General features: G+C 45.0%; 1 protein-coding gene across 2 annotated transcripts in view; it reads right to left on the reverse strand.

The window, feature by feature from the left end:
* The window catches only part of LOC119450924 (CD151 antigen), a 315,023-nt gene that overhangs the window by 129,161 nt on the left and 171,113 nt on the right, over positions 1–14,749 (reverse strand). For both annotated transcript variants that reach the window (XM_049666349.1, XM_037714390.2), the window contains exon 2: positions 9,285–9,341. In XM_049666349.1, coding sequence (XP_049522306.1) covers positions 9,285–9,329 — 45 coding nt within the window. In that variant the 5' untranslated portion in view covers positions 9,330–9,341. The remainder of the gene's footprint in view (positions 1–9,284; positions 9,342–14,749) is intronic.

Genomic DNA, 14,749 nt, shown 5'->3' on the forward strand with positions numbered 1-14,749 from the left:
TCGTATAATAACCACAAAGTGTTTATTGATGATTTTGAGGTAACCGCAATTTCATGGATTAAATGTCTGTCATAATTCCTTTTACATTTCTCAAAAAAAGCCTCTCCTTACTTGACCTTATCTCTTTAATTGCCATCCAGCAGCTAAAATTCACTGAGAACTGCTGTGGGAACGTTCTAGATCTCTGTCCTACGAATCTTGATACTGTTTCCGTGATGTCTAGCAACGTTCATCTGGTTGCGCCAGATAAGTGCCACCCTCCTGTAATTGTTTCTTTAATTCTGGCAGCAAAGAAACGCAGCAGTCATTCCGATAAAAACACCTAGCGTAGCTTCAACTTGTCTCTTGGAGAGTATGTTGGCTTGTACCACTATCTTGGAAACACTGACTGGTCGTTCGTAGATGGGACAGCTGATATTGAATTGAATTCTGGGGTTTTACGTGCCAAAACCACGATTCGATTATGAGGCACGCCGCTGTGGGGGGACTCCAGATGAATTTTGACAGCCAGGGGATCTTTAACATGCCCCAAATGCACAGGACACACGCATTTTTGCATCTCGCCCCTATCGAAATGCGGGCGCCGCGGTCTGGAATTGATCCCTCGACCTCGTGTTTAGCAGCGCAACACTATAACGTCTAAGCCACGGCGACAGGTAACAGCTTATGTTGATTAACAGGTTAATTTTGTTTACTAAAGACATTGAAGATGGCATGCACATATGCATGCACACCTGCAAAACCGCTGATAAATTGAATGGTCCCTCATTGGGTTTCTAAAGAACTTAACATGGCAATAAAACTGAAAGACCATGCATGCGCACAGAAAAGCGGGGCTAACAGGCCTAGGTAAGTGGAAAATTGAATTTAAGTGCTGTCGTTGTGTTTGCAAATTTTATTATAACAATGATCACTAAAACCACATTTAAAGTGTCGAAGGCAGCATGACATGCAATTCAAATATTTGTGGACCTACGTGCGCCCATATTCTTTTACGAAGAGCGCCGAAGATATATGTCGTGTTGATGAAAATGGAAATGTTATCTTGGACTGTGCTGATGCCTTTTCAGACCACTTCTGTTCTGTACATAATGTAAAAGATGCTTGTTCTTCAAGTAACCTTCCTTCTCAGTCTATAGGACGGTGTGTAAGCTGTCACTCAAGCTTGTTTTCAAGTGTATGAAGCGCGTCAAAAATTCCCTGTCTTGTGGCGCTGATGGTATTCCTCCCGCACTGCTTAAGATGTATGGAAACATACTTGTCCCTGTTTCCCAAGCATCTTCAACAGTTAGTTCCCTGCAGTGTTGTACGTTGCCTAGCGCTCGGAAGGTAGCACGGGTAGTGCCCGTACACAAATCGGGTGATACAAGTGCCTTTACTAACTACCGGCCTATATCTATCCTCTGCGCCGAGTGAAAAGTGTTAGAATCTGTATTACATTCCCCCGCTTTCTGTTAGTGCTAAGAACATTTAATACCACGCAAAACAACGGTGCCCTTGGCGCTCTTGGTATTGTTTGTCGTATATCGCATGATTTTCACTTCCGTGCTGCCTTTCTGAAATTCTATTTCAGTAAGGCAATCTCAGAAAAAAATCTCAGAAAGATCTAGCACAGTCTCAGTAAAAATGTGAGACCGTGCCTAGGCGCACATCAGCCGCACCCTGAAAATAAAAGAGCCCTGCAAGGACTCGAACCTGGATACGTCGCGTGGGTGACTAGTATTCTTCCACGAAGCCAATTCTACAGCTCGCAGGGCACTGCAGAATATTGCTACGTGGGATCTCGCCTCCCAAATTTCCGTCGTGATGGGCGGCGTGTTGCTTCATAGCGCACAGACATCTTGCAAGTCCCATGCCTTCTCTTTCTGCTCACGTGAGTCGCGCAGTGCTCGCTACAGGTATGGCACACGAATACACGGAGGCCCATGCGTGTTTCTGTGGGAGTATCGCCACTCCAGCTGGATGTCACGGCAATAATTTTGTGAAAATAAAAAAAAATATTTAGTAGCCCTATAAATGTTGACGGCTACTCCTTTTCATGTAATGGTAATAGAAATAATAATAAAATTATTGCAAGGCAAGAAGAAAGGTCTCATGTTCGGATTAATTAGTTGTCTGAAGATCGTAAATGAGCTCCTCGTGTATTTCTAGATACCCCGTAACATGCAGAGACAAAAGCCGAAGACGAGTAGCCCCACACATATACTGGGTGTTCCACGTAACCTGTGCCAAAATTTTAAAATATGCAAATGCCACGTAGCGGGACAAAATCAAGGTAATCTAGCTTGCCGTCGCTTGGAGCGAGTCAGACTTTTGTATTTCACCTAATTACATAATTAGTTGTTCTTAATTATTCAACTTGTCGAACATCACATTAAGAGAAAAGTGTGAATGAAGAAATTGCAGACCATCCTTAAAAATTCCCGATCAAGCTTTCTGTTGCTGAATACGTGCTACATAAAAGTTCTTGCCTATCCCGAAATAAAGCGCTCAAAATACACAAAACTGTCGTGCGACTAGTCGCGCGTAATTTTTGCCCACTTTTGCAGCAGCTATGATATATGTTTGCTATGACAAGCCTATGTCTCGTATAGTTACCTGAGTACCTTGGCCACGCCATTCATGTGGATATCGAGCACTTGGGGCTTGGTGAATTTCTGGCATGACGTCAGAGGAGGTTTTTATTTTATATAGCTTTTTACTTCCTTGCATATTTACCCTAATTGTCAAAAGTCCAGAACTAGTATGTCAGTCGCGAGAAACTCTCAGCGTTTGCTAGACAAGCATATTTGTCCTTTTGTACTGTGGAAATTATTGAACGGAAGCTTGTTCACAATGATTCAGGTAATTATGGCCGCATTCTGCGTTCGTGCGGTCCGGAAGCAACTACACAGGCCGCCCTGATGGCGCATGAAAGAGGATTCACGGAAGCCCGCAAGAATAGCTTGAAGCGCTAGCGAAGGTCCTCGCTAGTTGTTACTATAGCGAGTTGCGCCTGCTGATTTAGCATTTAACAAAGTCAGTTCTTCACGTCTTCTGTCTAATAAGTTCCTGCACCGGCAAGAAGTAATTCTCAAAGTGCGACCATTCCCACAGATTTTCATGGACTCTCGATCTCACCCTCGTCTTTCAAAAGTTGCTACTCGCACGAATACAGTTTACTGTCGCAGTGCCAACAGCACAATAGCGCATCAAAGTTTGGGGCCGTGTTCTTGCTGCGCTAACGCAATTGTCGTAAAACACTGACCATTTTCGGAAATTTGGCTTTCCGAATGTAACTCTTTCACACCTATGAAAATCTTTCTGCAGCTAATATTGTGTGAACGCAATGTCTCGTACAACAAAGTGAATATAGCTCGTAAAGCGTATGCAAAACATTTTTCAACATAAGCAAACCAATAATGGAACTCCAAAGAAGGGTATCTATACAGCAGTATGAACGTGATGACAAAATAAAGTTCGAGTAAACGTTACGTTACCTGGTCAGTTCGAGCTTCGAGCCGCAAGCTACAGACGAAGAGAAAGGAGAAATTTCATGTACATTCGCTTTAATATTTGGAAGCACCGCGTAGTCGTCACGCACGTGAACCTCCGCAACCGGGAACATTTAATCGAATAGGCGTGCCGATGCAGCTGACGGCCATCATAAATCGTAGCAGCAGTTGCAAATGCCTTGCCGCATCGGCATACGTCACTTCTCTTTTTGGATCCGACTAGTAATGGCCCCAGCAGCACAGGCTGTAATCTAAAAACAGCACTATTTCTTCACAACTTGACTCGTTCCTTCTGCGTCTGATGTTGCCTCTTCAATCTTACGGGCGTTCACATCCAGACGCGCCTTGGTACTTCCCTGTCAAAAACACTGCAGATAGCTTCAGCTGTATTTCCTCAAACGTTCTGACGTTTTGAAATACTTTCAGCTTGTACGTAGGACTTTTTGCATGACTTGACCAATTGAGGACGCCTGCTTTTTCACAGAGATTGGCAAAACGCAGGAGAAGCAATGGAGAATTTGTGGAGTGCTTGTTAAACCCCGAAGTATCATCTATGCACAGTGAGCTGCACAGCTGTGCACAAAAGTCAGCTATGCGCAGCTGACTTTTCAGCAGGTCATATGCCCAGCAAAGTCAACAGCTACGCTACAAACATAGGGCGCTGGGCAATCATCCACTGTCACTTGGGGCGATACTTAGACCATGGCCAGTGAGAGGCCAAGCAAGAACATATTTCATCAGTGCATACATGTGCTCAAAATACTATGTACAAAGAGACGTGTTCGTTCTTGATGTTTTGTCTCCTTTGCCCCTCTTGTATGTTTTAGTGTCTGTCAGTGCTAAAGCGCTCCTTTATTTTATTATTTATAGAAATTTCTATTCTGCATGTATAGGTGAAATGGAGCAGCGCTTCCAACCTTTCCAGATCGACCACATCTAGCCCTGCCTGCCTGAGTCGGGCCCTACACTACATGGCCTGTTAGTGCTGTCCTTTTCGCACCCTAAGCGACGACGTCCAACGTACAGACAATAACACAGCTAAACCGTCTACACCGTTGCGAAACCTTTTGCTCCTGCCAGACAACTTTCGTTTTGAGAACACTGCTTGCTGACCGACGTGGCTAAGCCAGCCCTTTGTACGCCTACGTGTTCACTTCTGGTTCTCGTGAACGCTTCCGGGCATATTCAAGTCCGCAGGGTGGCTAATATGGTTAGTTCGTAATTAATGTTAGTAAGTGAACAGCGCGAAACGTGGATTACAGCGTAAACAGGACAAAGACAGGCGTTTCCGTTCGCCCTGTTTATGTCCTATACTACGGCTTTTGCGCTGCTCTATAGGTTCACGCCCGAATACTACTGCATGAGACCGAACCCGTACGCTCCTTGCGAAAGTAAACCATGGCGACGCCCTGAATAACTACTAGGATAGCAGTCGAGAAGTTCACCCCTCTTTTGGCGCACGCTGTAAACAAGATATACAAATCGGTGCAGTTTCGCAGACGCGTCTAGCAAACGGGTCAGAATGTGGACAGCCACTTACCTTTTTATGCGCACAACTTAGCAAACTCCGCCGAATATCACGCGAATAGCTTGCTTTCCCCTGTACAGCGGGAAGCAGGCCAGATTGAACGACAGGTATTATCTTTAAACCTGACGAAAAATAAATGAAATCTGAAACCCATCGCTGTTGTTAGGATTATTTGAGATAGAATAATGGCTGCTATCTGTGAAAGTGGCGGTGGACACCCTTTTATAGAAACGGCACACTGCAACTAAGAAACAGAAAAAGTTCTTCGTTTACTCTTTTATTAACCGGAAGCGCATAAAAGGAGCCATAAATACCAGTTACCGCGAGCGCTGATATATTGGAGGAGCTAGTATTCTTTGCTTGCCGTCTTGGTTCCCCGATCTTCTCAAACTGTTCGTGATAACCTTTTGGCTGCGGGGCACACAACTTGCGCTTTTGAAAGGAAGTGTTTTAAAGAAGCCGTCCGCCACGCGATAAGACCTCGGAAAAACAGAAACGGGGTCTCCCAAAGCGATGACCTTTCCAGCATTTGTGTATTAGTAGCGCTCATGTATTTGCATGACCCTTCGGCTCACCGTGTTCTTCCCGATCCGTTCTCGGATGTGCATCGAAAGGGTGGGCTATATTTTTGCTTTCAGAACGTCGTCACTGATGTTGTATGAACCACACGGAAGCTAGATGAAAGGCGCCAGGGAGATCACTCGCCGGCAGTAGGCAGGGGGCTAACATGGCGGGGCTCTTTGGTGCTGTAGCTCTGCGCTCTAAGTGATGTTTGCCTTTGGTAGGAAAGCCAAAAGAAGAGTTATTCCACTGATGTATGTATGCATTATAGGGACGAGCTTCTTTAGGGAGCAGTAACACGCAATAGGTACACGTAGTGTTGTAAGTTAGAAAGCTGCTCCTTAGCAGCGAATGCTCTTACATTTATGGGTGAAGCCTGCTCTTCTGTAGATATGGATCATTATTTTTGTAATAGCGCGTGGAAGTGCAATTCGATGCGTATGCAGACGCGTCATGGTGTTACAGGATTAACTTTTGCTCGTAGTGGTACAACGTAAAAAAAAGCCAATGTGCGTTAAAAGAGTGCATCGGGAACACCCACACAGAGAGTTCCAACACTGTCGTAAAAAAAAAAAATCATGCGTCCACTAACCCTCATATTCTATAATATCATGCAAGTGCATAGGATGTCATTTAAGGGATTGTAGTGCTAAATAGCGGAAATCTTTCACTTCACCTGTTTCATTCAGTTAGCAATTTAACATTACATATAGAGAAACCGGTGACGCACTGAACTTTCTAAAACATTTGCAATACATAATAAGTTAATCAAACCATTTGTTGCGATTGCTAATGTGTCGTCATTCCATACAAGAGTCACGAAGCATATGACTTTTTTTTTCAATGCACAATATGTTCGGCAAATGGTTTAACTTCGGCATTTTTTTAGTATCTCAAGCTGCAGGAATCGGCAGGGCCGTAGTACGCGTTCAAAAGAAAACTCTAATCTTATGCGGCGGCCTACATTCCAGATGTGCATATCTGATAACGTACACCTAGAATATTTAAATACTGCGCCATAATTTCCACAAACGTTCGCACACACATAACATACATATATTTCAAAGGGAATGCATTAACAAAGTATGCACTTTAATGCTGAGCGCACCTAGTAAAAATAGGCACAGATGTTTCAAGTTTTGTGTCATATTCGCCAATATACTGATAGGTCGTCATAAATTAGGTAACACTAGCCTTGCGCTTTTTTTGTAAGCTGAAAGTCATGCTTACGACCATTAATGGCGTTCTGCCTAAAACAAACGCATTGTTTAGTGCTTACTGGGTAGCCGCACTTACCCTGAATCGTCACTGCAATCGTGCAACTCACAAAATGTGTCCTGCAGCAAATGGCTGCTAATGCATAGCCTACGCAAGCAAACAACATACGATTTTGCTAATGAACGGGAAGAAGGGAGACAAAGGGACCCAACAAAATGCCCGCATGCGGTTATTTTATACAATTTAGTTCAAATGTACGTACAGATGGCCAATTACAGCTAACGATTCCGTCGTATGTGTTAAATGTCGTTAGCCACACTGTTCATGCAGTCGGTATATTTATTTGGTTGCCTATGTTATTACTAAAGGTATCCCTGATGAACCAAACCGGCAACATTTGTATTTATTTAATTAAGCTGCATTCATTATTGTGTGGCGACACGGGCAGTGATCGCATTGGAAGGCTAATTTTGCGAAATGAAAGCGTGACATCAAACGAGGTTTTGAGCATATATTGGTTTACACAAGCAATAAGCAGTCACCCATTACAAGCACAGCTCCAGTTACAAGTATACGTACCAGCATAGAAGCTGCTTAACGGAACCGAAGGCCACAAAGTAGGCGCTTAGCAACAAAACGAAGTGCACTTCATCTTTCCACCGCGGAAGCGGTTCGCACCGCCATGCTATGTAAAGCCACCAGCTATAACAACGACTAAGAAAAAAGTATTTTTGCCAGGTTATTTCACAGTGAAAGCTCTGGTTTCAACATTTGAAATTGCATGGCTACACGAGTCGTAACAGTGTATGGATGTCACCATCAATCACCATAAATTTAGATATTCAGATTGTCAGAAGGAAATCTGACGCTCCCCTCGTTCAATCACTGTGAGATTTGTCGGTAGTAAGTGCACTCATTCAGCGAATTCACTCGTATTCGTAGAGCAACGACTTCGGAGCTTCGTCGCTTTTTTTTTTTTGTCCCTACTGCGCGTCAGCCACACAGTGCTTCTTTATAGCAGTGAAGTCTTTGACGTTCACAACTATATCACTTGATCATATTCACCTTATAGTGACAGTAAAGTATTAAACACTGCCAAAAATGAGTTAGGAACCAAAATCTTTGCTGAATTTACTTGCCAGTACCACGATTAATTCTGAGGCATACTGTAGTGGGAAACTGCTGAATAATTTTATTACCTGGCGATCTGACCAGCACCACCACCAACGCCATAGCCACTGCCTACCGCGGCGGCTAGAACTCGCGAAAAGCTAGAGTGTGCGTATTGCTCATCCTAAACGAAGAAAGTAACAACCAATTCGCATCATTATTTTGTACGAAGAGTTATTTTAACATGTGTGCGGATTTGAAACTACCCAACGGTAAAAGTGCAAATATATAATTATTGCCACATTACACATTCTCTAAAATAGAGGAGCTTCTTGAAAGCTAATGTAATTATTACACGTGTAATTCAAGAAGAATAAACATCGGCCAAATCATAAGTGGTCTATGCGTATGCAGACATGTCATGGTGTTGAGGAATTAGTTTTTGCTGGGAGGGGTTCAATGTAAAAAAAAAATTGGGAGGACGCCTAAGGTTCGGTTTTAAGAGTGAAACGCGAGAGCATTCAATAATTCCTGACTGTTCCTCACGCTTCCCGACAACTGCAGCTCAAGTAACCGTAATGGCTACCCTGAAACACTGGCGGCGAAGGCTATGCACGAAGGCGAGCTTTCCGGTAGAAACGCGGCCTCTTGCGTGGGGCGATCCCGGAGATATTGCACGGCCGCGCCAATAAAATTGCATACTTTTCAGGTTTCCGTTTTCGTTTCGTACTTTTAATATTTCAGTCTGAGAAGATTTAACATAAAATGCATGCGCTGTGGGTGTTTTGTTTTATGATATTTGTTTGTGAATTGTCATTCTCAAAATTCCCAGGAATAGCTTTGCCAAGAATGCAAGACAAGATATGAGCAACATTATTGATAGAATGGTGTGGCATACCTCAATATATTTGGAGGACCTGCGTGGTTGGGGATGATTTTCTCGGCCGCGGGCGCCAAAGCTGACGCCGTCACCGACGCCGGATTTTCTGCGACACGGGGCCCTTAACGCTATCGCATTAAAATAAAGTGACAGTGTCCATAAGGCGCAGTTGTAACACTTGTATGTATATGTTGTATACCCACCCCTTATGTAATACCCCTACTAATAGTAATAATAGTAATACCCTTCCTAATACGCCTACTAAGTAAATAAAACGATGATGATGGTAATGATCGTGATTCTCACGACAGCTAAACAACCGTATTGCTAGCCCAAGCAGGCACTAGCACCAAATTTTAGTACCAAGCTCTAAGCCACTAGTAACGCCGTTGAGATGGTGTACAGGGAAACGGGACACCATTATTCGCTTTACGGTTTGCGCACTAATTGTGCACGATAAAGTGACAAAGCAACAAAGCCACGAAGCACTTACCGGAAGAGCGGCCGCATTCACGGTGCTCGAAGCACGCAAGCCCATGTCCGCGAAGACCTGCGCGGAAACACGAGCAGCTGAGTTTGACTGGGATAACAATTGAATGGTAAAATTACGAGCAAAACTACAGTCACATAAGCTAGTCACATGTTTCTTGCGGTGGGAAAGACGCGAAAACATGTAAAGGAACAAGCGGACAGAAAAGAACTTGACTCGATTCACAAAGCGCCAATTTCCCCACTCAGATACTTTTATAGATATAGTTACAAAAGACAAGATTGTCCCCCCCCCCCCCTCTCATCTACGAGGGGGGACATAACGATGGTTTCGCATATAACGATGGTTTCGAAGCCTGAAGAAAATGTAACCGCAGCAGGCTGCTTCGCCCTAGGCGGATGCCGCAGTTGTGTCTATATACGAGTATTCCGGGATCCTATATGCAGCAGATCTCAGAGAATCTAGGAATAGACGCTGGCGCAGCACGCATTATTCGCGTAAGCCCGTAAGCAGTCATCGCAGATCCATCACCTGCCTCGATTAAAGCGAGGGTTCTCTGGAGAAGAGATTAATTACGGAAACCTACATGTTTGCAAGTGAGCAAGAAAGCAAGAAAGCCCACTTCCCGTTTCGGCGCATTATTCATTGCACTGTGAAACACATCTTGTTTGCCTGGCTAGTATTTCTTTTTGCTACCATTTTTTTCTTCGTTTCATTCCTTCCTGACTGCGCGCCACCGCAGCAATCAATCTTGCGGAACATAATGGCGGCGGGCGGCCGCAAGCGCAGGGAGCTTCTGCTCACGTCGTGTACTTACCTGGAGCAAACCACGATCGCCGGAGGTAGATTAAGAGGCCACAAATTGACCATTCTCGGAACGAAACCAATTTGTGGAGCAGAGATTTCTTTTTCTGCCAGTGTGAGCGGTGGCTCCAGATGTTTGCAACACATTCGGTCCCACTGCGCTTTGCCGAGAGGGGGATCGTTATTCTCCAACGATGCTTGCTCCGGTCTAGACATTGCACCGAGCTAGGAATTGATAAGCGAGGCACACCCTGAACGAATGCAACCACAAGATAAACGGCGTTAAATACCTGTCATTTTGTGATCTAATGCCGGAGCAAATGTAGGCAGAGGTTGCTCTTCCTAGTGCTTCCATGTGCAGAATGACGTTTCGCAGGGAGCGTGATTCGTTTGCTGGCACTCCCCCTCCCCCCGCAAATACGGGATGATAAAAAATATGTACACGCAAATTCTCGAATGAGAGAAAGGTACGCACGATGATGTCACAACATTTGCGCTGCCATTGTATGTAAATGTCTAGCCGACAACAGGTATGGTGTAGGGTCTAGTGGTACATTTAGCAACTATATCACATCTTAGAAACCTGACATTTTGATATTTCGCCTCTAAGGTATTCTAGTGGTGCAAGTAGCAACATCCGCACAAGACACAAATACACACACATGGCAATACCTCACAACAGCTTATTTCCGAAAAGCAGTCGCACTTATACCATTCGCCACAAACTTCACTGGCTTTGCATTCGCGTGTCTATACGTGACTTCCTTTCTTATTATAAGTGTTCTGGCCTTTTTTTACCACATTGTTCTTGAACCATTTATTAGGTAATATTTATATGAACAACGGAGTACCCCAGGGGCACATTTGGGCCAGAACGCCTTCGATTATTTCTTAAATTACCTGCTCTACAGAAGATAGGTGCATCATGAATATTTTTAAACGTACCTCGTTTACTTGGACCACGTCGTAGCGTATGAAAATGTCAACACAATACATTTAACAGTCTGTCATGGAGGCTGATCCTCGTCAGTCGGCAATTCTCTTGGTACTGATCCTTTTCTCTACTGTCGCGTTCGTGTACCCACTGCGTGCTATCAATACGACGGCTGCGAGAAGCATTATCCCCACAAACCTTTTACAGCGAAGCTGCTAAGGGCTCAGTTTTCGATGGTCACGTCCGGATGTAGAAAAAAACTCTCATTGGCCGTAGTGAAAGCACGCGAGGGCTGCGCGCTTTCACAGGGAGCGAACGCACGGCAGAGAGCAAACGCCGCTTCTTCCGTCGCGCGAAAGGCCGCGGGGGGGACGGGAGGGAGACAGGGGAGGCGATGTTTAGCTGCGGCACCAAATGCGTATCTTGCGACCGGGCGCAAGGGGAGCTGGCGACTCATCGCCCACGTGATAGGAGGACAGCGGGAAGGCAGCGCGGGAGGGAGGGGTTGCGGCTTCTGCTCTGCGAGCAACTTTTACTTTGCGCGGCGCCAGGCGGTCGCGCGCACCGTGTCTTGAAAGCGATCTGCAACACGGCTCCTACCTTTGTATGCGCTGTGCTTTCGCCGCTCAGTTTCCGTTGAAGCGCTAGACCGCATGAAACTTCGCTCGCTGCTGCTGGCGCGCTTGCTGACGCCAGCGTTTTGACAGCGGTTGTGTGCGGTCACACGAACAACGCGCAGAACTGTTGTTGACGGCGGCGGCGTTTTGCCCGCGTTCGCACCGAACGCGCCCGGCGTTGGTGACGTGTTTATGAAGAACGCATTAATCTTTGCCGTACACCCTATGGCGGTTTACCGTAGCGACCATAAGGCCATGGTCCCTGTGCTTACTAAATAAATGAAAACCACCAGATCATATATATTTCTAATTCTTTAATAGTTGAAATAACCAATTACACCATCACATCTTAATAATCCTAATTGGAAATACATAATTCCCACCATAGTACAGCTTCGCTGCTCTTCCATTTACATGCAGAAGCTTTATTTCGACCTCGCTAAGTGTGTGCTGAACAGAAGTGATATTCTCGAGCCACTGACACTAATTCATTTTGACCTCTCCGGTTATTGCTAAGGCTCTCCTTATTTAGCGCTGAAACTACGAAGACCAACAAAAAAAAGAAAGAATACAGACGGTGTCGAACGTGAGCTGAAGGCAATTTAGTGGCATGTTATCCGGCTGCATTCTCCTCACTTAATTATGAACCAACCCGCACTAATAAATGTCCTGCTTGAAGTTATTGGGGCAATTTAAGAAACACTAAAGTTCTTGTTTGGGCTGGTTGGTCGACATTCGCCGATAAACAAACGTGCGTTGCGCTGCTGAACTCGACGTCACCGATTCTATCTTGGTCGCGGCGGCGGCATTCCGATGGGGGCGGAATGCAAAAGCGCTCGAGCACCGTGCATTGGGTGCACCTCAAAGAACACCAGGTGATCAAAATTATTCCGAAGCATCGCTCTACGGCGTGCCTCACGATAAGATTGTGGCTTTGGCCCGTAAGACCTCAGAATGTTTTTTAATCATCAAGCGTCTTCAGTATCAAGCGCGAGCAGAACGCTCACGAGACTCGCATGTCACCAGTCAGCAGGAAAATTCTGCTTGACAAGGCCGTAAATATTTGCGATTGGCTGGGCCAATGAAAACGAACGAAACCCTTTCTGTTTTCTGTTAGTCCAGGCAAGTAAAGAAAGAAATGCGGGAAGGAGGGCTATTAATAGGCGGAGGGGACGCGCTGAACGCAGCCCAAACAAACAGGTTTATTTTCGGCTCACTCGACGGCATTTATACACTTCGCAAACTATGCCTGCGTCTGGGTGAACTTTAACGTGCAAGCTTACAGGACAGCGAGCGCTCGGAAGGAGCTTGCAGGTAAGGAGACAAAATAAACCAAGACCAGTTGTCTGTCTCTGAATAGTAAAGTGGCGGTGCCAAACTTTTTTACGTTTGAAGAAATCAGGAAATTGGAAACTGAGCTGAAAGTTTACATGGTGCAACAGACACAGTACAGTTGGAAATCAATACGCTACGAGCGATATAATTTATTGAATAGTTTTCATAATGCTATCACTTTTAGTAAATCTAAAGCAAACATAATTTCTCATCCTAAAAAAAAAGCTTTGTTTTCCCAACTGCACACATCTCTTTAAGATTCGCTATACTAAAGAGGAAGTCAAACGGCAGGATAAATATTGATAACGAATGAATCTCGCACGCGTGTACACATAGAAGATGCATGCACTCCACATCCTACAAGAAAGCACGCGAATCACATGCAAGGACGAAAAGCAACGTCTGTGTCGTCACAGCAATGAATACACGGGAAAATATACCAAAGAATGACATCCTTATTTCCCACCCATATCCCTAGCTGGCTTGCACGAGCACCCCCCGTGGTTTTTTGGCTTATGAAGCCTACATGTAATACGGAAAATGCTCCGAAAGCGCTTGGCCTCTTTTCCCCACACGATAATAAGGAAACGCCACCTGACTATTTGTTTTGCATGTGAACGCGCGGACAAACAAGTCTTGATTGGCAGTCGGTAAGCGAAGCAGCATCGAACAACTGATGCGTCATCTTCTCGGAGTGAATTGCGTCGCATGATGGCATGGTTCGTTTCGCCCGTTCGTGGCAGCTGAGCCGCGCGCCTGCTTGTTTACGCGAGCAAGCGCCGAAAGTACAGCCTTCCATGTGCCGTGCTGCATGCAGACAGCGCCTTGCTGGGGACGTTATTGTTTTGACAGGTCGGGAAAAAAAACGGGGGGAAAAAAACGCTGCCAACTGCAGTATTTTTTCTGTTTCTTAACACACCAAGGCAAGGCAAGAGTCGCGGTGTCCCGCATCGGCGTCAATTGTCTCTCTCTTAAATTTCTTTCTTTCAGTATTTTCTTCTATTTTTTGCTTGATTTCAAGCGCATGGAGCAACCTCTAATTATCATCGTCAAAACATTAATACCGATTGACTTGATTGAGACTTAAGCTGCATATAGAAACACAAGGCACTAGCGCACAAAAAGTAGGAGCCCAGGCGCTCACACTAATACTGGCTTCCTATGCTTATACGTACTGTTCTTTTGAGTGCGGAAAATGACAGAAATATTCCAGCCGCCTTCGACGCCAGGACGTCTCCATTTAGTTTGTTTTCTTTTATGCAGTGGGGCTGCATGAATAAGCAACAAACGAACCAGGACGTGGTTTCATGCTAAACATTTGAAAACAAGATGATTTCTGGTGCAAAGCCTCAGTGCGATATCTTCGTGTTGCAGTGACTGAGGCGTTTCGTCATTGCATTGAAACATTTGTGTTCACACACACACACAGCGCAAATGCAAAGTTAGTGTATGCCCATGTATGGGGGCTCAGCGGTGTTTTAATTGATTTCTTTACGTGCCACACAACGTGACCGCACTGCACCTGTGAATATAATTAAGCATTTCTTCGAAATTCGTTCTTTGAAAAGCAGCAGTTACCCATTTCATTTGTGGCGGAGCCTGCTAATGCGCCGGGTTGCTGTCCTTGAGAAACCCTTGTGACGTGGGTTCAATTCCGCTTGTCATCGAATAAATACAAAGGGTGGTTTTCGTGACCCAAGTTGACATTAATGGGGTTCATTGAAGACCAGCACATACCGAAGAAATCCAGTGCTCTAAGTGGACATCAAAGTGTTTCT

Source organism: Dermacentor silvarum, chromosome 4, assembly GCF_013339745.2.
Source record: "Dermacentor silvarum isolate Dsil-2018 chromosome 4, BIME_Dsil_1.4, whole genome shotgun sequence".
Taxonomy (NCBI): domain Eukaryota; kingdom Metazoa; phylum Arthropoda; class Arachnida; order Ixodida; family Ixodidae; genus Dermacentor; species Dermacentor silvarum.